This window comes from Phascolarctos cinereus, unplaced genomic scaffold, assembly GCF_003287225.1.
Source record: "Phascolarctos cinereus isolate Bilbo 61053 unplaced genomic scaffold, phaCin_HiC Scaffold_1;HRSCAF=81, whole genome shotgun sequence".
Taxonomy (NCBI): Eukaryota; Metazoa; Chordata; class Mammalia; order Diprotodontia; family Phascolarctidae; genus Phascolarctos; species Phascolarctos cinereus.
In genome coordinates, this window is record NW_027555514.1 from 160,307,087 (window position 1) to 160,323,115 (window position 16,029).

Here is a 16,029-nt window from a genome sequence, read left to right on the forward strand (position 1 = left end):
TCCTCTCACAAACTCCAAATCTGCTGGATTCTTGGAATAAGGCAGATCAGTGGGTAGAGGGAAGAAGATGGTCCCACACACAGTGTTTAATAAATGCTTACTGAATTGAGAAAAAGAAGTGCTCTGGTCTATGGAACTATAGTGTGGGAGATTGTGGTCCTGGAATCCTCAGATGGAATTTGAAAATTATTTCACATAGAAGCATGCAATAAATAACGATTAGGTATTGTAGTACAATTATACCAGTAATTCAACATTAGGTAGGCATTTGTGTACTGGCCTGGAAATAACTAACATTCGTAGCATTGTTGCTATGTAAAAAATGTTTCCAATTTCAAATTATTGACTTAAGAACAAACTTTCAAAATGTAACCTGTTTGTTTACATATGTTTGTATACTGTTCACAGACTCAAAAATCCTCAGAAACGCTGCCTGATTTTTTTCAAAGAATGAACACCACAGCTAAGATTTTGGTCTTAATTCATATCAAGCTTTATCAATCAATTTCTCCCCATCTTTATATCAAATATCCATTCAATTCAACAAATACTTATTAAACACCTACTACATGAAAGGCACTACACAAACAAAACAGCCCCGGCCCTCAAAAATCTTCCCTTTTTATGACAGTGAAGGTGTGGGTCATGCACACAAAAAAAAGAATACAAGGAACAATTTAAGAAGAAAAAAATCATCAACAGTTGAGATGTGCCTCTGGCATCCGGGCCAAGTCCTGAAGGAGTGTGGCATTCTTTGCACACAAGATGACTTGTGCAAGTGCACATAAATGGGAGGTAATGTCTCAAATCTGGGCAATAGCCAGCAGGGACAGCTAGGCCAAAATATCATTGTGAGCAGCAAAGTTGAAGAGCTGACTTTTAAGTGTGACCAGCCGATTTTCATATCTATGCCAATTATCTCATAAAGATCCCCCTAATCCTAAGCAAAATGAATGCTGTGAAGTACCTAATCCAGACATGCTGCTAATCACAACTTCAATCCCCAGCATGAGGTATCTACCTTTCATACCTTCACATATTCTCTCTGCAACATGAATTTAATAATGTCTGTTATTGATTCTTTAATGTCGGCAGGAAGAGTCTGAAAAGAAAAAATGAGGTGATCAATTTGGGAATCCATTCAGTGTCCTAAGAAAGAACATTTATTCCGAAAAGAGAAAATTTGAGTTCTACCAAACATCAGCAGAAGTACTGTCAATAGATGTCTCTTACCCTTTTTCGCAGTTTTCTGAAAAGGGGTCTCAAATATGATTCCGTCTGCTTTTGAGTGGCACTGTTCAGTTTGCCCTGTACACTGCGTTTTACATAGTCTTCTCTGGCATTGAGTTCTTTAGCCCAAACTCCAAGGAGAAACTGTAAAGAGAATGGGTAGATTTATACCACATTGCCACCTACTGGTCAAAGACATGAAACACACACAAGACACAAGAAATTAAGAGCACTAATTTTTATTAACTATATTTTATTAATATTTTAGTACCTACTCAACTATTTACAACGCCACCATGATGAAGCATGCTTCGATGACCTGTGTTGTCCTCAGTGTGGGTATTCTCTCCACTGATGAAGATTGCAACTCTCCTATGCCTTCAGAGAAGCAATCCGGGAGAGCCAACAACATGCTACAAGGCTGGGCTCATGTCTCTGACACTAGCAATGTGATCAGGGGCAAAGACACAACATCAGAGTTCAGTCAACCAACAAGCACTAATTAAGTGTTTACTATGTACCAAGCACTGTGCTAAGTGCCAGGGACACAAAGAAAAGCAAATAGTGCTCCTGCCCTCAAGGAGCTCACAATCTAATGGAGAAAACAACATGCAAATGGCTATGCACAAGCAAGCTGTATGTAGGATAAACTAGAGGTAATCTTGGAGGGAATCTATTAGCTCTGAAGGGGAACAAGAGAGGCTTCTTGCAGATGGTGAGATTTTAGCTAAGACCTGAAGGAAGCCAGGGAAAGTGAGGAAGGAGGTGGTAATGAGGAGGGAGAGAATTCCAGGCACGGGGGCAGCCAGTAAAAACGTGCTGAGAGATGGAGTATCTCATTCCAGAAAGACCAAGGAGAGCCAGTGTCACTGGATCATAGAGTAAGTGGAAGGGAGTAACTTAATAAGAAGACTGGAATGGTAAGAAGGGACTAGGTTATATAAAGAGCTTTAAAAGTCAAACAGGATGGGGAGTGAAGAAAGTGAAGACTGACGTGACCATACCTACACTTCCTAAGTTCACTTTGAAAGCTGAGTGGACAATGGAGTCCAGTAGGGAGAGACAGGACACAGAGAGATCAACCAGACGACTGCTGTCTAGGTATGAGGTGATGGGGCTAACAATAAAAATAATCCTTTGAGTTTTGTATTACAAATGAGGCTCAAATGAGGTGGTATAGGTAGTGGACTAAATAATTGTTAGCTAGGAGAAGATGGTCTTCAAGGGGTATGATGGCCAAAAATATCAGCCTGGTGGTTAGCCTCTAAAACTTAACCAAATTAGTTCACAAACAATTAACCTCCAATTCTTTCTTAGATCAATACTCAAAGCATGTAGTAGGGCCTCGTAGAACTTGCCAGAGTTGAAGCTCCTCTAAAATAGCCTTTAAGAGCCCACTGCCACTTCCATGCCATAAAATAGCAAAGAATTTTACTGGTGGATCATCAAATACTCTTCTTTTTTTCACCTTATATATTTTATACTACTCAGCAAGCCCTGAAGATTTACTGATAATGTGGGCATGTGTTTCTGCACATACATACACATGCATAAACACACATGTGTATGTAATGTATATCCCTTTACTAACTTATCTTCCTACCTCCTCCTACCTTAGCATTTTCTCCATACAATCACCTTTCTTGTTTTGTTTTCTTTTTGTTGTTGTTAGGCAATTGGGGTTAAGTGACTTTTCCAAGGTCACACAGCTAGTAAGTGTCAAGTGTTTGGTCTGAGGCCAGTTTTGAACTGACTTCAAGGCCGGTGCTCTATCCACTGCACCACCTAGCTGCCCAATCACCTTTCTTCCACATGATTCCAAGCCTAGCACAAAGTAGGTGCTTAATCTATTTTTAAGGGGCAGCTAGGTGGCGCAATGGCTGGAGTGCTAAGCCTGGAGTCAGGAATACCTGAGTTCAAATACGACCTCAGATATTTCCTAGCTGTGTGACCCTGGGCAAGTCATGTAGCCCTGTTTGCTTCAGTTCCTCATCTGTAAAATGGGGACACACTGGAGAAGGAAATGGCAAACCACTCCATTATCTTTGCCAAGAAAACCACATAGACTTTGTCCATGGGGTCACATGACTTCGTGTGTCAGTAGACAACTGAATGGCTGAACAAAAAGAAAATAAATGTTTACTGAATTGAATTCTCAGTCAAAATTTCTTCTCCTACATTCTTTCCAATTTAAATAGAAAAAGAGAATCCCTCTACAATAAGAAAATATTTTTAAAAACTTATGGGAAAAAAGCTATGTATACTGTTGGATAAAAATAGCATTCTACATCCTTGTTTTCTTGCTCATACTGTTGCTATTTTATTTTGTATGTATCTATATTAATGCACCCATCTTTGAATAAAATTTCATGAAAGCAAACAGTAGGTGTTTTCTTTGACTATCAAGCTTTCTATCCAAGTACCTCCTTGCATCACACATATAGTTAACATTCAACAGCTATATGTCTTGGTAACAACTCACTTAACCTCTCTCAACATCAGTTTCCTCATCTGTAAAAGGGAAATAATAATAGTATTTACCTAACAAGGTTGATTTGAAAATAAAGTGAGATAATTAATCATTTTGTAAACCTGAAAACACTACATAAAAGTCAGCTATTATTTTTATAGATGACTACTTTCCTCCCAAGTCTTAAAAACCCAATGATCTGAAAACACAGAGTTCTCAGCCCACCAAAGTGTCATCAATCTGTAAGCACAAAAGGATATTACCTTAAGAAATTTTGTTATGATGTCCATGTCTTTATGATCATCCCCCTTTCCTAAGGACTCTCCCAATGCCTAAGGGAAGAAAATAAAAAGTGCTCCTAACTTTTAGTAGAGAGCAAAAGGCAAAGTGCAGAGCTTATCTATATATATAGTCTAAAATATGAGAAGAACATGAAGTTAGCTTTACATTAATAAATCTGTTCAATATTGCTTGTTTTCAAATCTGACAGAATTTCAAAATAAGCATAAAAGACTTTCCTACTAAAAATTTTAAAAACAAAATATGTTTAAAATACACACATACATACAAAGCTGGTTTTTAAACACACACCATTTCAAATTTTGATGTTATATATAGCTCCATAAGAAAAACGCTTACTGAAAATTCATTTCAACACTGACACATCTCCTAGACCTACACGGTACTACAGTAGTTATTAAAGGAATAAAAAGAAATTTACACTTTAAAATTTACACTTCTGGTACATCAAAATCACTGAGTTTTAAAAGGAGACACATATGTCTTGTAAATAAATAATTGCTACAGAACAATTCAATTTCATTAATTTTTACAGAGATTACCTCTAATTCTTCAATAGTGGTGTTTTCTTCATGGACTTTCAGATCATTCTGGGTGTCCTCTTCTCCTGGTTCTTGACCACCAACAATTTCATTAAGGTATTGTTGATCAATCTTATCCAAAGCTGCCTTCAAGTCATTCCTCAAACCCTAGGAACAGTGAAAAGGAAAATGTCATTAACACTAAATTTCACTAAGGAAGTTTCACCTTTAGTTTTTATTAGTTATATCAGGTTAGTAAGTGATTTTAATTAGATTAATTAAACCACACTAGCAAGTACAAATTCTGTGTGTATTTTTTTAAAACAAATTTAAGAGAAAGGATTCAAAAGTCTGAATAAACTAAACTGAAGAAAGTGATTCAAATAAGAATCAAACTTGTTGTAACAGTTATCATTATTGGCCTCAGAGTTAACTTTTTTAAGCATATATGGACTTGAAGGAATAGCTGGTCAATACGGATGCATACTTTTTGGTAGGAGAGGTTTATGCTAATGTCAACGTGATGGCTGGACAAAAGAAAAGTATCATGAGAGCTAAAATCTAAGCAATCATCTTCATGATCGAATTTATAGAAATCTCCCAAGGAATAGAGACCCAAAGTCTCTACTGGTTGGGCCTTCTCACACATTTTCTACTTTAAATTTGATATACCTTGCGTTTTTTTATACCAGTCATTTTTCAGGCCCCTACCTCAACCGGATAGAGCACCTTCTCTCAACCCACGGACTACATCTGAGATGATGGGCAACATTACACATTGGCTGTCCTCTCCTCATTTTCCTAAGTCCCTTTTCTCCTTTCAAAACAAATTCCTTGCCCGTCCATCATAAAGCACGCAGAACCATCTCTTGGATGTCACAGGGCTCTACTCTTGAGTACCCAACTATGAAAGATTGATAGATTTTTAGCATATGGTTGAGGAGAAAATATGGAGAAATGTTGAACTAGATGACAGAACTGTAGATGCACTTGCATCTGGTTGAAAAATCTTAGGGAACTTAGGAAAGTTCACTATTTTTAGTGAACTGCTATTAGCCGGGAAAGAAGACATCCATAATAAGATAAATAGTTTCATGGTATTCTACACTAGTCAGTCTACCACTGTGTTTCATTCTAGAACATTTTAAAAGGTACACTGGCAAACTAGAAGAGAATAACCAGAACAATGATAAGTCTGTAAAGTATGTCATAGAAGAAATGGTTAAAAGGGCTGGGGGTATTTAGCCTGGAAAAAAAATAAGTATGTTGCAAGGTGGGGAGGGCTTACAAGAAATAAGAGTCATCTTCAAACACTTGGAAAGGTTGGTATTTGGAATAAAGATTAAATTTATTCTATATAACTAAGAAAGAACTAGGACAAATGACTAAGAGGAAAGGAAACTTTAGCTCAATTTAAGGAAGAATTTTTCTAATAATCAAAACAGTCAAAAAATAAAAACAAGGAACTCATCTAGCTTTAATGAGTTTCCTGTCATTAAAAGTATCCAAGCAAAAGCTGGGTATTAGGAAGCTGTATAGGGGAGCTAAGAAGTTGGGCAAAATATTTAAGATCCCTTTTAATTCTACTTGGTAAACAATATACATTACCCTACCCATGCACTAAACTTATCCCCTAAAATTAGAGAGTTATAGAGAAGAATATGTGAAGGCATCCACTTCCACTGTACCGTCCTTTTACAAAAGTGGAATAGTGAGAAGTAAATAGCAGGCATCCTGTTTGGCTGTCAAAGGATCAGATCCACCAGAGAACATGACAGAGACAAAAAAGAAAACTTCACTGTGATGCTCTAGAGCTGTCTATGGAGCACAGCTAGGGCCAGGGAAATATTCTGATGACGTTCTAAGAGCCACTGCCATGATCAAAATTGAATTTGCCACCAATGACAGGGTGATCAGTACATCAACACACACACACACACACACACACACACACACACACACACATGAAAATGAAGTTTTATACATTCTACACATTGCTTTACTCTGTTCACATAACCTATTATTTATATATGGAACACTAGCATTTATTTGGTTCTCATCTATCAACTTACCTTGTTAACCTCTGGTGTGAGAATCTCGATCTTTCTTAAACGTTGAAATGCATCATAATCCGTTTCTCCAAACAATCTAACTGGTTCTCCCCTTTCTCTCAATCGCCTAATGACCTAAAAAAAAGGGCAAAGAAGAAAAAAAACCCTAAAGTTTAATAAATTATTCAAGTTTTTAAGATAAGAGTATAAATACTTAAGCCAAACTTGTATGAACCGCATTTTTCCTATTTTAAATAAAAAACGTTTAAAAATGTTAGGCTCTCATGTGGTGAACAGAGCATTGGCCTTGGAGTCAGGAAAATCTGGGTTCATGTCCTGTCTCTAACATATACTAGCTGTGCAACCTGGAACAAGTTGCTTCAGTTCTCACTGGCCCAGGCAGCTCTTTCAAGGTTCTAAGTGAAGGAACAGTTGGCAATCTGCCTTGGTGGAAGGATTTGCTCACCAAAAACTTCTTATATGGATGAAATAATAGATTCAGTCCAAAAAAATAACAGTAACAAATAATAATGTTACAAAAAAGCAATGGAGTGCAACACATTTTTTGCAGATTGTAAAAACGTAGCACCTACCAAATAGCTAGGAACAGATGACCGAATGGCCAAAATTACTCACCTCATAATTTTGATGGGCTGGCAAATCTTTCCACACTACAAATGCAGACATTATATTCTGCGGATTCTATCGATAAATTGTCCTGAACTAGACCACTGTTTAGTCATTTCAGTTGTGTCTGACTCTCAATGATCCCATTTGGGGTTTTCTTGGCAAAAATACTGGAGTGGTTTGCCATTTCCTTCTCCAATTCATTTTACTGATGAGGAACTGAGGCAAACAGGGGTAAGTGATTTGCTCAGGGTCACAAGCTAATAATTGTCTAATGCCAGACTTGAATTTGGGTCTCCCTCACTCCAGATCTGGTGCTTTATCCATTGTACCACCTAGGCACCTTAGATACAGACCAAAATATTCCAATTACCCTGACATAACACTGGTTCATAAAAATTTATAAACAATATTTTTAACAGATGTCACCACCCTCAATATTCATGATCTCCAAGCTATGTGAAACAAAAAGTTTTCCAGGTAGAGACTTTTCTAAGGAGAAAAAAGTCATGTGGACCAGAACAAGAAGCCTAATTCCTGCTGTCCTGTCTGCTGGTCCTATGTGATTCTGATGGTCATTCCTTGGTCTAGAGCTGCTTCTTTTGAATTAATACATAGTAACTAAATAGTGTCAGTAATCTTGCACCTTGACCTGTGGTTATATCCCTTGGACCTCTGGCCACTGACCCTTCCCTGGGCTGGCTCAGTCCAGCCTTTTTCCCCTGGCTTTTAATCTCCCAGATTATGACCGTGGGGAATTTGGCAAGATGCTTTCAGTGAGCCTATAGAGAATGAATCATATCCTAATACTTTTATTCAAAACAAAAACCAGTTCTTTTACACACTTGTGCAATGGTCCATACAAGTTTGAATATAAAGGAGTAAGAGCAGGGATAGTGACCTGTCATAGGACTTTCTGTCTGAACCCCATGAAAAAAGTAAAAATGAGATGATAACAATAATAAATTAAGCACAATTCTTTTCATTTTAAAATAAAATCTAAAATGAATAAGGCTAATTTAAATACTCAAAACTAAATATTAAGTAATCAAGTATTTTTTCAACTCCCCTTTGCACCTGCTGCTTTGCTACGTTTCAACTCCATGGAACGAGACGCCCCCCCGAGAATAAGCTCCTCACTTCTAGACACACCATCACGCTGCTTGTCAAGCTTTGACAGACACCACCTACTTCTGCCTCCTCTCCCCTCAGACTGGAGGCCTGGAGGGCAGAGTACCAAACTCCTCCTTCAAAGAGAGCCAAAATTGGCCTCTCAACTCATTCCACTTTGCATCTGCTTTCCTGCCTGGTTTTAACTCCACTGAACAAGATAAGAAGTTCTCTTGGCATTCTCTCCTTCACCTCCCAGCTTTCCTGTCTCCTTTGGTGTGTAGTCTCCAAAGATTGTAAGCTTCTTGAGGGCAGGCACTGTCTTTCTTTTTATTAATTATATCCTTACAGTGTAGCATTGCCTGAAAATAGTAGGTATTTAATAAATGTTCACTGGATTTTTTTTATTACGTCATTCTGGCTCAAAAACTTATGAAATCTTTTCTTACGTAGATCCTATAGAATGAAAAAGGAAGCTAAAATGATTCAAATTTAATTTTGACAAATCCTTAAATATAAATCATAATTTTCAAGACAACCAAAGAGGTATGAAATGCATTGAGAATGAAAAAAGGGTCATTTTAGAATAATTACTATCAACCTTATTACAGAGCTAAGTATTCTTTTTAAATACAATTCCTGAACAAACTCTAGTCTTTTACATTAGTAAATTCTACAAGGTGAAAGAATATGACTGTCCCATTGTTACTAAAATTATATTGCCATATATTTTTTAATTAAACATGCTGCAGAAGTACAAAAGAAGTAAATTTTATTATGTCTATAAAGAAAGAAATCCATTTATTCTATGTCTTCAAAAACCATATCTTGGTAGAAAAAAAATCATAGCTTTTTAAAAAAATATGAAAAGGCAAAGGCTCTGTGACTATGCAAAAGATTCTCAGCCCCAGCCTCCACCAACAGATCCTGACCCCTTCCTCACTGAGTTGCTGAGGTACTTGCCACAGATCACACAGCTGCTGGAATATAAGACTACCTGACTTACAAGCCAAATGCTCTGTGCACTACAACGACCTCCTTTACGACGTCTTTTTAAATCTAAATTATTTTCCATTTTAATGCTACATTAATACTAATATGAGAAGTAGCATAGCATAATAAAGTACTAGCCTTGGAGAGAGTAAGACCTAGGTCCAAATCTGGCCACTGACACATCGTAGCAATATAACCTACTCATACTTGATGGGCCTCAAGTAGTCCTCTGCTACAATCTGACTCAGTGGAGTGAGTTCTCACGTTGAAAAAATAAGGAACCTTTGATAAACTGTCAAAAAAAAAACCTAAAAATCATATTAACCACTATAAGGAATAATCATCAAACCAATACCACTTTTTTAAAAACCAAACTCATTTTTTAAAAATTGATCAGGGTATATGATGACTACAGAAAAGCTTGGAAAAAGTTACATAAACCAACAGAAAATGAAATAAGCAGAACCAGGAAATAAATAAACAATAACAATGTAAATAGGAAAAAACACAAGGCACTTGAAATGGAATACTGTGAAATTATAATGACCAAGCTTGGCCTCAAAGAGGAGAAATGAGAAAGCACCTTTTCCCTTACCTCCCACTCCAAGCTTCTTTGTGGAGAGGGGGCGCTATGAGTGTAGAACACTCCCCATGTCAGACTTCTTTGACAGTTTGTTTAGTTTTGTTGAACTGATTTTTTTCTTTCTTTATTCTTTGTCATAAGGGAGTGAAGGAGAAAAATATTTGTAAATGTGTGATGTAAAAGAAAAGATATCAATAAAAATTTATTTTAAGAAAACATTGGGATGCAGAAGTGATATGGTATGGTGGAAAGAGAACTGGATTTGCAGTCATAGGACTTTATTACCTGAACAGCCTTGGGAAGTCATTATCTCCCTGGGCTTTAAGTTCCTTTATAAAAAGGAGGATTGCACTAAATAATGTTAAACATCCTTTTTAGCTGGCAAATACTATAACTCTATATAACATCATCTGAGTAGCATCCACTAAATCAAAGAATCTTAAAGAGAAACAATCTCATTGGTCATATCCCTGACTTATGACCCAGTCTCTGCTTAAATATTTTTATTCTGTTTTTAAAGTTAGTCTACTTAACTATTCAGAAACTAAATGTTAGAAAGCTCACTCTTTATACTGAGCTAGAATGAGAAACAGAGACAACCCAAGGGCAAGTGGTAGAAAAGTAAAATGGGAAGAAGCCTGGGACCAAATTCCCCACAGTCATAATCTGGGAGATTAAAAGCCAGGGAAAAGTTGGACTGAGCCAACCCAGGGAAGGGTCAGTGGCCAGAGGCCCAAGGGATATAACCACAGGTCAAGGTACAAGATTACTGACACTATCTAGTTATTATGTATTAATTCAAAAGAAGCAGCTCTAGTTCAAGGAATGACCATCAGAATCACATAAGACCAGCAGTTTCCAATATAAATTAAGAGATCCTACAAAATAATATTCTAAAAAGCAAAAGAGACAGGTTTACACCCCTAAATAACCCACCCTGAAAGCTGAGTATAATCCTACATGGGGGTGGGGATAGGGAAATGAAACTTTAATGGAATAAAACTTTCAAGAATTTCTGATGAAAAGAACTATGAAATACAAACACAAGAGCCCAAAGAAATCTATAAAGGTAAATTTATGTGAACAACTAGAAGTGGCTGTATGGTGATCTAGATTAATGGGCAGAAAATAACAAGCGTCTCTTCAGAACCTTAGTGTCTTCAAAAGACAGTGAGGGAGTTAATAAAGACTTCAAAGGTCCTGAGGATTGATTGATTTTGTTCTGAGGGTTTTAAAAGGGTAAACAGAATATATTCGGGTAGAAAGGAAGGGGGCAGAACTTGTTTCTCATAACAGGAGTGTCTGAGAAGAGCATACAAATATGTAAGTGTTGGCAGGGGGGAAAAGCTATCAGACCAACCTCACTCCTATATGGAATAAAGAAAAGACAGCTGAACCCCCACCCCCCACACACACACACACATTCTGAATAAAAAGATGTCAAACTCAACAAATAGACAGGGAGGAATGGGGGAGGGGGATACAAGATGCAGGATAATATCAAAGAGGAAATGGCCACAAGTTACACAAACTCTCAGATGCTGACAGGGAAACTAAAAGGGAAAAGGAAATGAAAAAGAGGAAGTTACAAAGAAGCCTGGGTAGAATGAACTGATGTGGAGTGAAGTGAGCAGGAGAACAACTAACAAAGGACAACACTATTATATAGAAAAACAACTTTGAAAGACTTGAGAATTCTGATTAATGCAATGACCAACCATTTCTCAAGAGGACCTATAATAAAGCATCATGCAACCCATCTTCTTGGAAGAAAGTGATGAACCCAAGAAGACAAGACATATATTTTGGACCTGGCCACTATCAGGATTCATTTTGCTTGAGTATGCTTGTTTGTAAGAAGATTTTTTGTTTTTTCCTTTCTCTAGGCTTTTACTTAAGTGGGAGAGGGGAAGAGTCTGGGGTGGAGTGGGACAGATCTAGCAACAGTAATAGCCAAAAAAAGAGGGCCATTGTAACACTTTTTTAAATGCACTGAACAAAAGGAATTTTAGAAGAAAGCACAGACAAGGAGCAGCTTTGGACGTGAGATATGGAATTTATTATATATTTTTAAAGAAAAAAACTAGCATGGAATGGAGATTCACAGTTTTATATAGGATCCTCTTTTTTCTGTTATACTGTGTGTATAGGAATGATCTTTTGGTTGGTGTTTAAAATTCAGGATAAAATATTTTCCAAAAAAAACTGTAATGTATTAATTCAACTCAAAAACAAACACTGAGAAACATACTAGACTGGGTCAAATATAAAGAGTACAATTAAACCATCTGTTCTTCACCTTCAAAGTGAAGAACAAATAAAATCTGAGTATGTGGGAAATGGCCATTCATCATTAATAATTTCCTAAAAAAGAACTTGTTAAATTAAACACATAACACCAAGGGAAATTATATAATCTTTTTTTTTTATCTAGACATCATTTTTAAATGATAGGTTCACATCTTTGTGGATGGTTCTGCCTTAAAGGCATGATAAAGAACTACCCCCAATCAAGCAGATCTCAAGGGAAGAAATCCAAGCCATCCACAGGTATAGCTATATTCTAAACTATGAATAATTAGAAATGCAAATTCAAGCAACTCTGTGATTCTACCCCACAGGTCTAAGATTGGAAAAGTTGACAAAAAAGGAAAATGACAAATGTGAAAAGGGGCTGATGGAAAACATGACATTGATGTACTGTTCGTGGAGGTGTGAAGTGGTCTAGTCCTTCTGAAAAGCAATTTGGAAATATGCCCAAAACATAATTAAACTGTGCATATATTTTGACCTACTGATACCACTACAGTGGATACTAACAAATAGAGGACTATGCCCCAGAAAGACACAATAGAAAAGGTTCTATTTATATAAAAATATTTATAACCATTTTTTTTGTAGTGGCAATAAACTGGAAACTAAAGAGCTACCTATCAATTGGGCAATGGCTGAGCAAATTATGATATATAAATATAATAAAAATTTTGCTATAAGAAATGATGAAAGATGTTTTCAGAAAAACTTCAGAAGATCTGTATGAACTGAGGCAAAGCAAAGTTACAAGAACCAGGAGAATAATTTACACACACAAAAAAAAGACAAACAGCTCTGAAAGGCACAGAAACTCTGATCAACACAATGATCAGCCACAATTCCTAAGGACTCATAATGAAACAAGCTATCAACCCCTGGATAAGAGAAGCGATGGTCTAAATATATAAAATATTTTTTGACATGGCCAACATAAGAATGTTTTCCTTGACTGTGCATATTTGTTACAAAGATTTTCTTTTTCTCTCATTTGAGGGAAGAAAGACAAAGGCTTGATAACTGAAAAAATAAAGTTTAATTTAAAAATAAATAAAAATATCCACCCACAATCCTCCAGATTCCTTTCAGCCCTAGTATGTTGCAATTATTCTAATTTCATGCAGACAGAAATTTCAATACTAAATAGCAAACTTAGCCAAGGACGCACAGGATATTAGTTATAGTACATGAGACCCTAGCTACTTATTCAGTGCTCCTTTCACTAATTAGAACATAAACATTATGTAACGTAACACACCACACCAAAACTCCAAACTCTGGGTTCCTAGCCCCATACCAAATCCTTGAGTTACATTCTGTAAGGTTAGGTACTATAGTTTCCTCTACATTCTATCAAATATCCAGTACAGCCTGATTTTTGGATTTCCAAATGATAACTATAATGATGATTAAATCTTAATGATAACTATATGGGGAGAGAAATTCCAAGCAATTGATTTTTATGCCAAAATGATATTTCAATTTTCTAAAAAATATATGGAAACAAAACAACTAAATTCCTACAAATATGATGGTTCATCAATCAAAAAATCAAACTAAAACTGTCAATAAAAGACTGTCATTGATTTAACAAGATAAGAGTACTGGGGTCAGAGTATAGGGGATAAGGCTATAAAGGAGGCAGGTAGAACTTGGTTGTTTCAAGTCTGAGAAAAAAAGAGCAATACAGATACATACATGCACATGCATGTATATAGGGTGACAAATACAAAAGTACACAAAACAAGCATTCATAAAAGAATATCAGAAGAGTAGATAGGTAAAGGCATAGGAGTTAAAGAAGCAGCTGAGTAGATAGGAAAGTAAATACAAAATATTTAGTATAACAGAAAGAACATTGTATTGCCCTCAGAAACAAAAGTCTTAAATTTAAGTTCTGATCCCAATCCTTAATAGCTCTCTGATTCTGAGATGTCATTTAACCTTCTTCTGAACTTCAGTTTCTTCAGTTGTTAAATGAGACTAATACTTAGACTAACTATTCCCACAGGGTTATTGTAAGAAAAGTGCTTTATAAATCAAAAGCTATTTCACAAACGTGAATTATTATCATTTGAATATAATTTTGTAAATGTTTGGACTCAAGCAACTTACACACAAATCAGAAAGTTGTACTCAATTTTCAGAATGAGACTAAAACTGTAACTATTCATTTTTCATATGAAAGAGTTCAGACAATGGTATCAAGAAGGAAAACCAATTAATTAATCTTGAAAACTTAAGGACCTGTAATTTTGATGATCATTCCTCCCCTCCCCTTTACCAACCCAGACTGCAACCCTATGGCTTAGTGGGTCTTCAGTAGTTGTTGCAGCTTAAAAATTCACCATTCTTGAAAGCCAAACTGGTGATTTAAGCTTAAGATAAATACAAGCACAGAAAAGAAACATTAAAACATATGTATATTTTACTACCAATTAACACCCAATCTTACCTCTTGCCTTGAAAGAGTCATGGGCAATTTTTCCTCTGCCAGTTCTAGTTCTAATACTGGATTGGATGAAGTTAATGGTTTCTGATCTTCTTCTTTTGGCTGTACCTAAGCAAAAGAAATTCAGCTTACATAGTATTCTATAGTTAATACTTATTCTTTTATCAGTTTAATTGCTCATGAAATTGAAATCTCAATAAAAATACCAAGTTTTTTTTTTCTTTCCAAATGCTCTTCTGAGTCAGAAAATGCACATGCTTCTAAGTGCTTCATGGTAAAAATATTATCAAATTTATCAACCTAGGTGAAATTACAAAGACTACACACGCATAGAAGGCATTCATGATACAGAAGAGTACACATAACAGCCGCCCAAACAAAAAAAATGAAAAAAGCTATAAAATTTGGACTTTATGCATAAGCTATTTTTTCCAAAATACAATTTTAGAAAGATCTGTTCCAGTCAAATACTCTAAAGAACAAATTAATTGGGGACAGGGAGGTGGTGCAGTGGATAGGGCACCAGCCTTGGAGTTGGAAAGACCTGAGTTCAAATCTGGCCTCAGACCATTGACACTTACTAGTGACCCTGGGCAAGTCACTTAACACCAATTGTGGAAATAGGGAGGGAGGAAGGGAGGGAGGGAAGGAAGGAAGGAAGGAAGGAAGGAAGGAAGGAGGAAGGAAGGAAGGAAGGAAGGAAGGAAGGAAGGAAGGAAGGAAGGAAGAAAGGAAGTGCTCTTGTAAGGTGATCAACTGTCCTATTTCTGTTGTTACATATATACAATCCAACAAACAGAGAAAGGACTCACCGTCATCCCTAATATATTTTTACCTTATTCCGGCCTCATGCTAAAGAATAAAGAAAGACAAAAGCTCTATAGCAGTCAGCGGCTGGTGAAGCCACTAAATCCAACATTTTTTACTTTTTAACAAAATTATGTCCAACTGTACCAAATACATAGAGACCATAGAGGACACATCTGGAGAAAGGTCCATGAGTTTGTAGATCTGTTTCACATAAACATTCAACTATTCTAGAGAATATTAACAGAATGGTTATTAAAAATGCTAATTTATTCATGTCACATAAGTAGATAATCTTCCTCTAAATTTTTAAGGAAAATCCTTTCCCAGATTAGAGTTCCTTTTCCAAAGTACAGTTTTGGAAAACTGAGCTTAAAAATATGGATGGAGTCTACACCTTTTTCACAAAGGAGGAAAGTTTAGGTGGAGCCAAATTGTGAAGGTCTTTAAATGCCAAGATGGAGTTAATATCTTATCTTAGCGGAAATAGGGAGCCAATAAAGATTTTTGAGCAGGGCCAGTGATATAATTAGACCTGTGAAAAGAAGAATATTATTTTAGCAGTTGTATGGAAA

At 36.3% G+C, this 16,029-nt stretch overlaps 1 protein-coding gene across 4 annotated transcripts in view; it reads right to left on the reverse strand.

Annotated features, from left to right (window-relative positions):
• Positions 1–16,029, reverse strand: part of PRPF18 (pre-mRNA processing factor 18) — a 64,480-nt gene that overhangs the window by 27,166 nt on the left and 21,285 nt on the right. For all 4 annotated transcript variants that reach the window (XM_078154730.1, XM_078154732.1, XM_020999707.2 and 1 more), the window contains 6 exons: positions 14,651–14,755; positions 6,594–6,707; positions 4,543–4,689; positions 3,964–4,032; positions 1,234–1,374; positions 1,031–1,102 (listed from right to left, as the gene is read on the reverse strand). In XM_078154730.1, the coding sequence (XP_078010856.1) occupies positions 1,031–1,102; positions 1,234–1,374; positions 3,964–4,032; positions 4,543–4,689; positions 6,594–6,707; positions 14,651–14,755 (648 nt within the window). The remainder of the gene's footprint in view (positions 1–1,030; positions 1,103–1,233; positions 1,375–3,963; positions 4,033–4,542; positions 4,690–6,593; positions 6,708–14,650; positions 14,756–16,029) is intronic.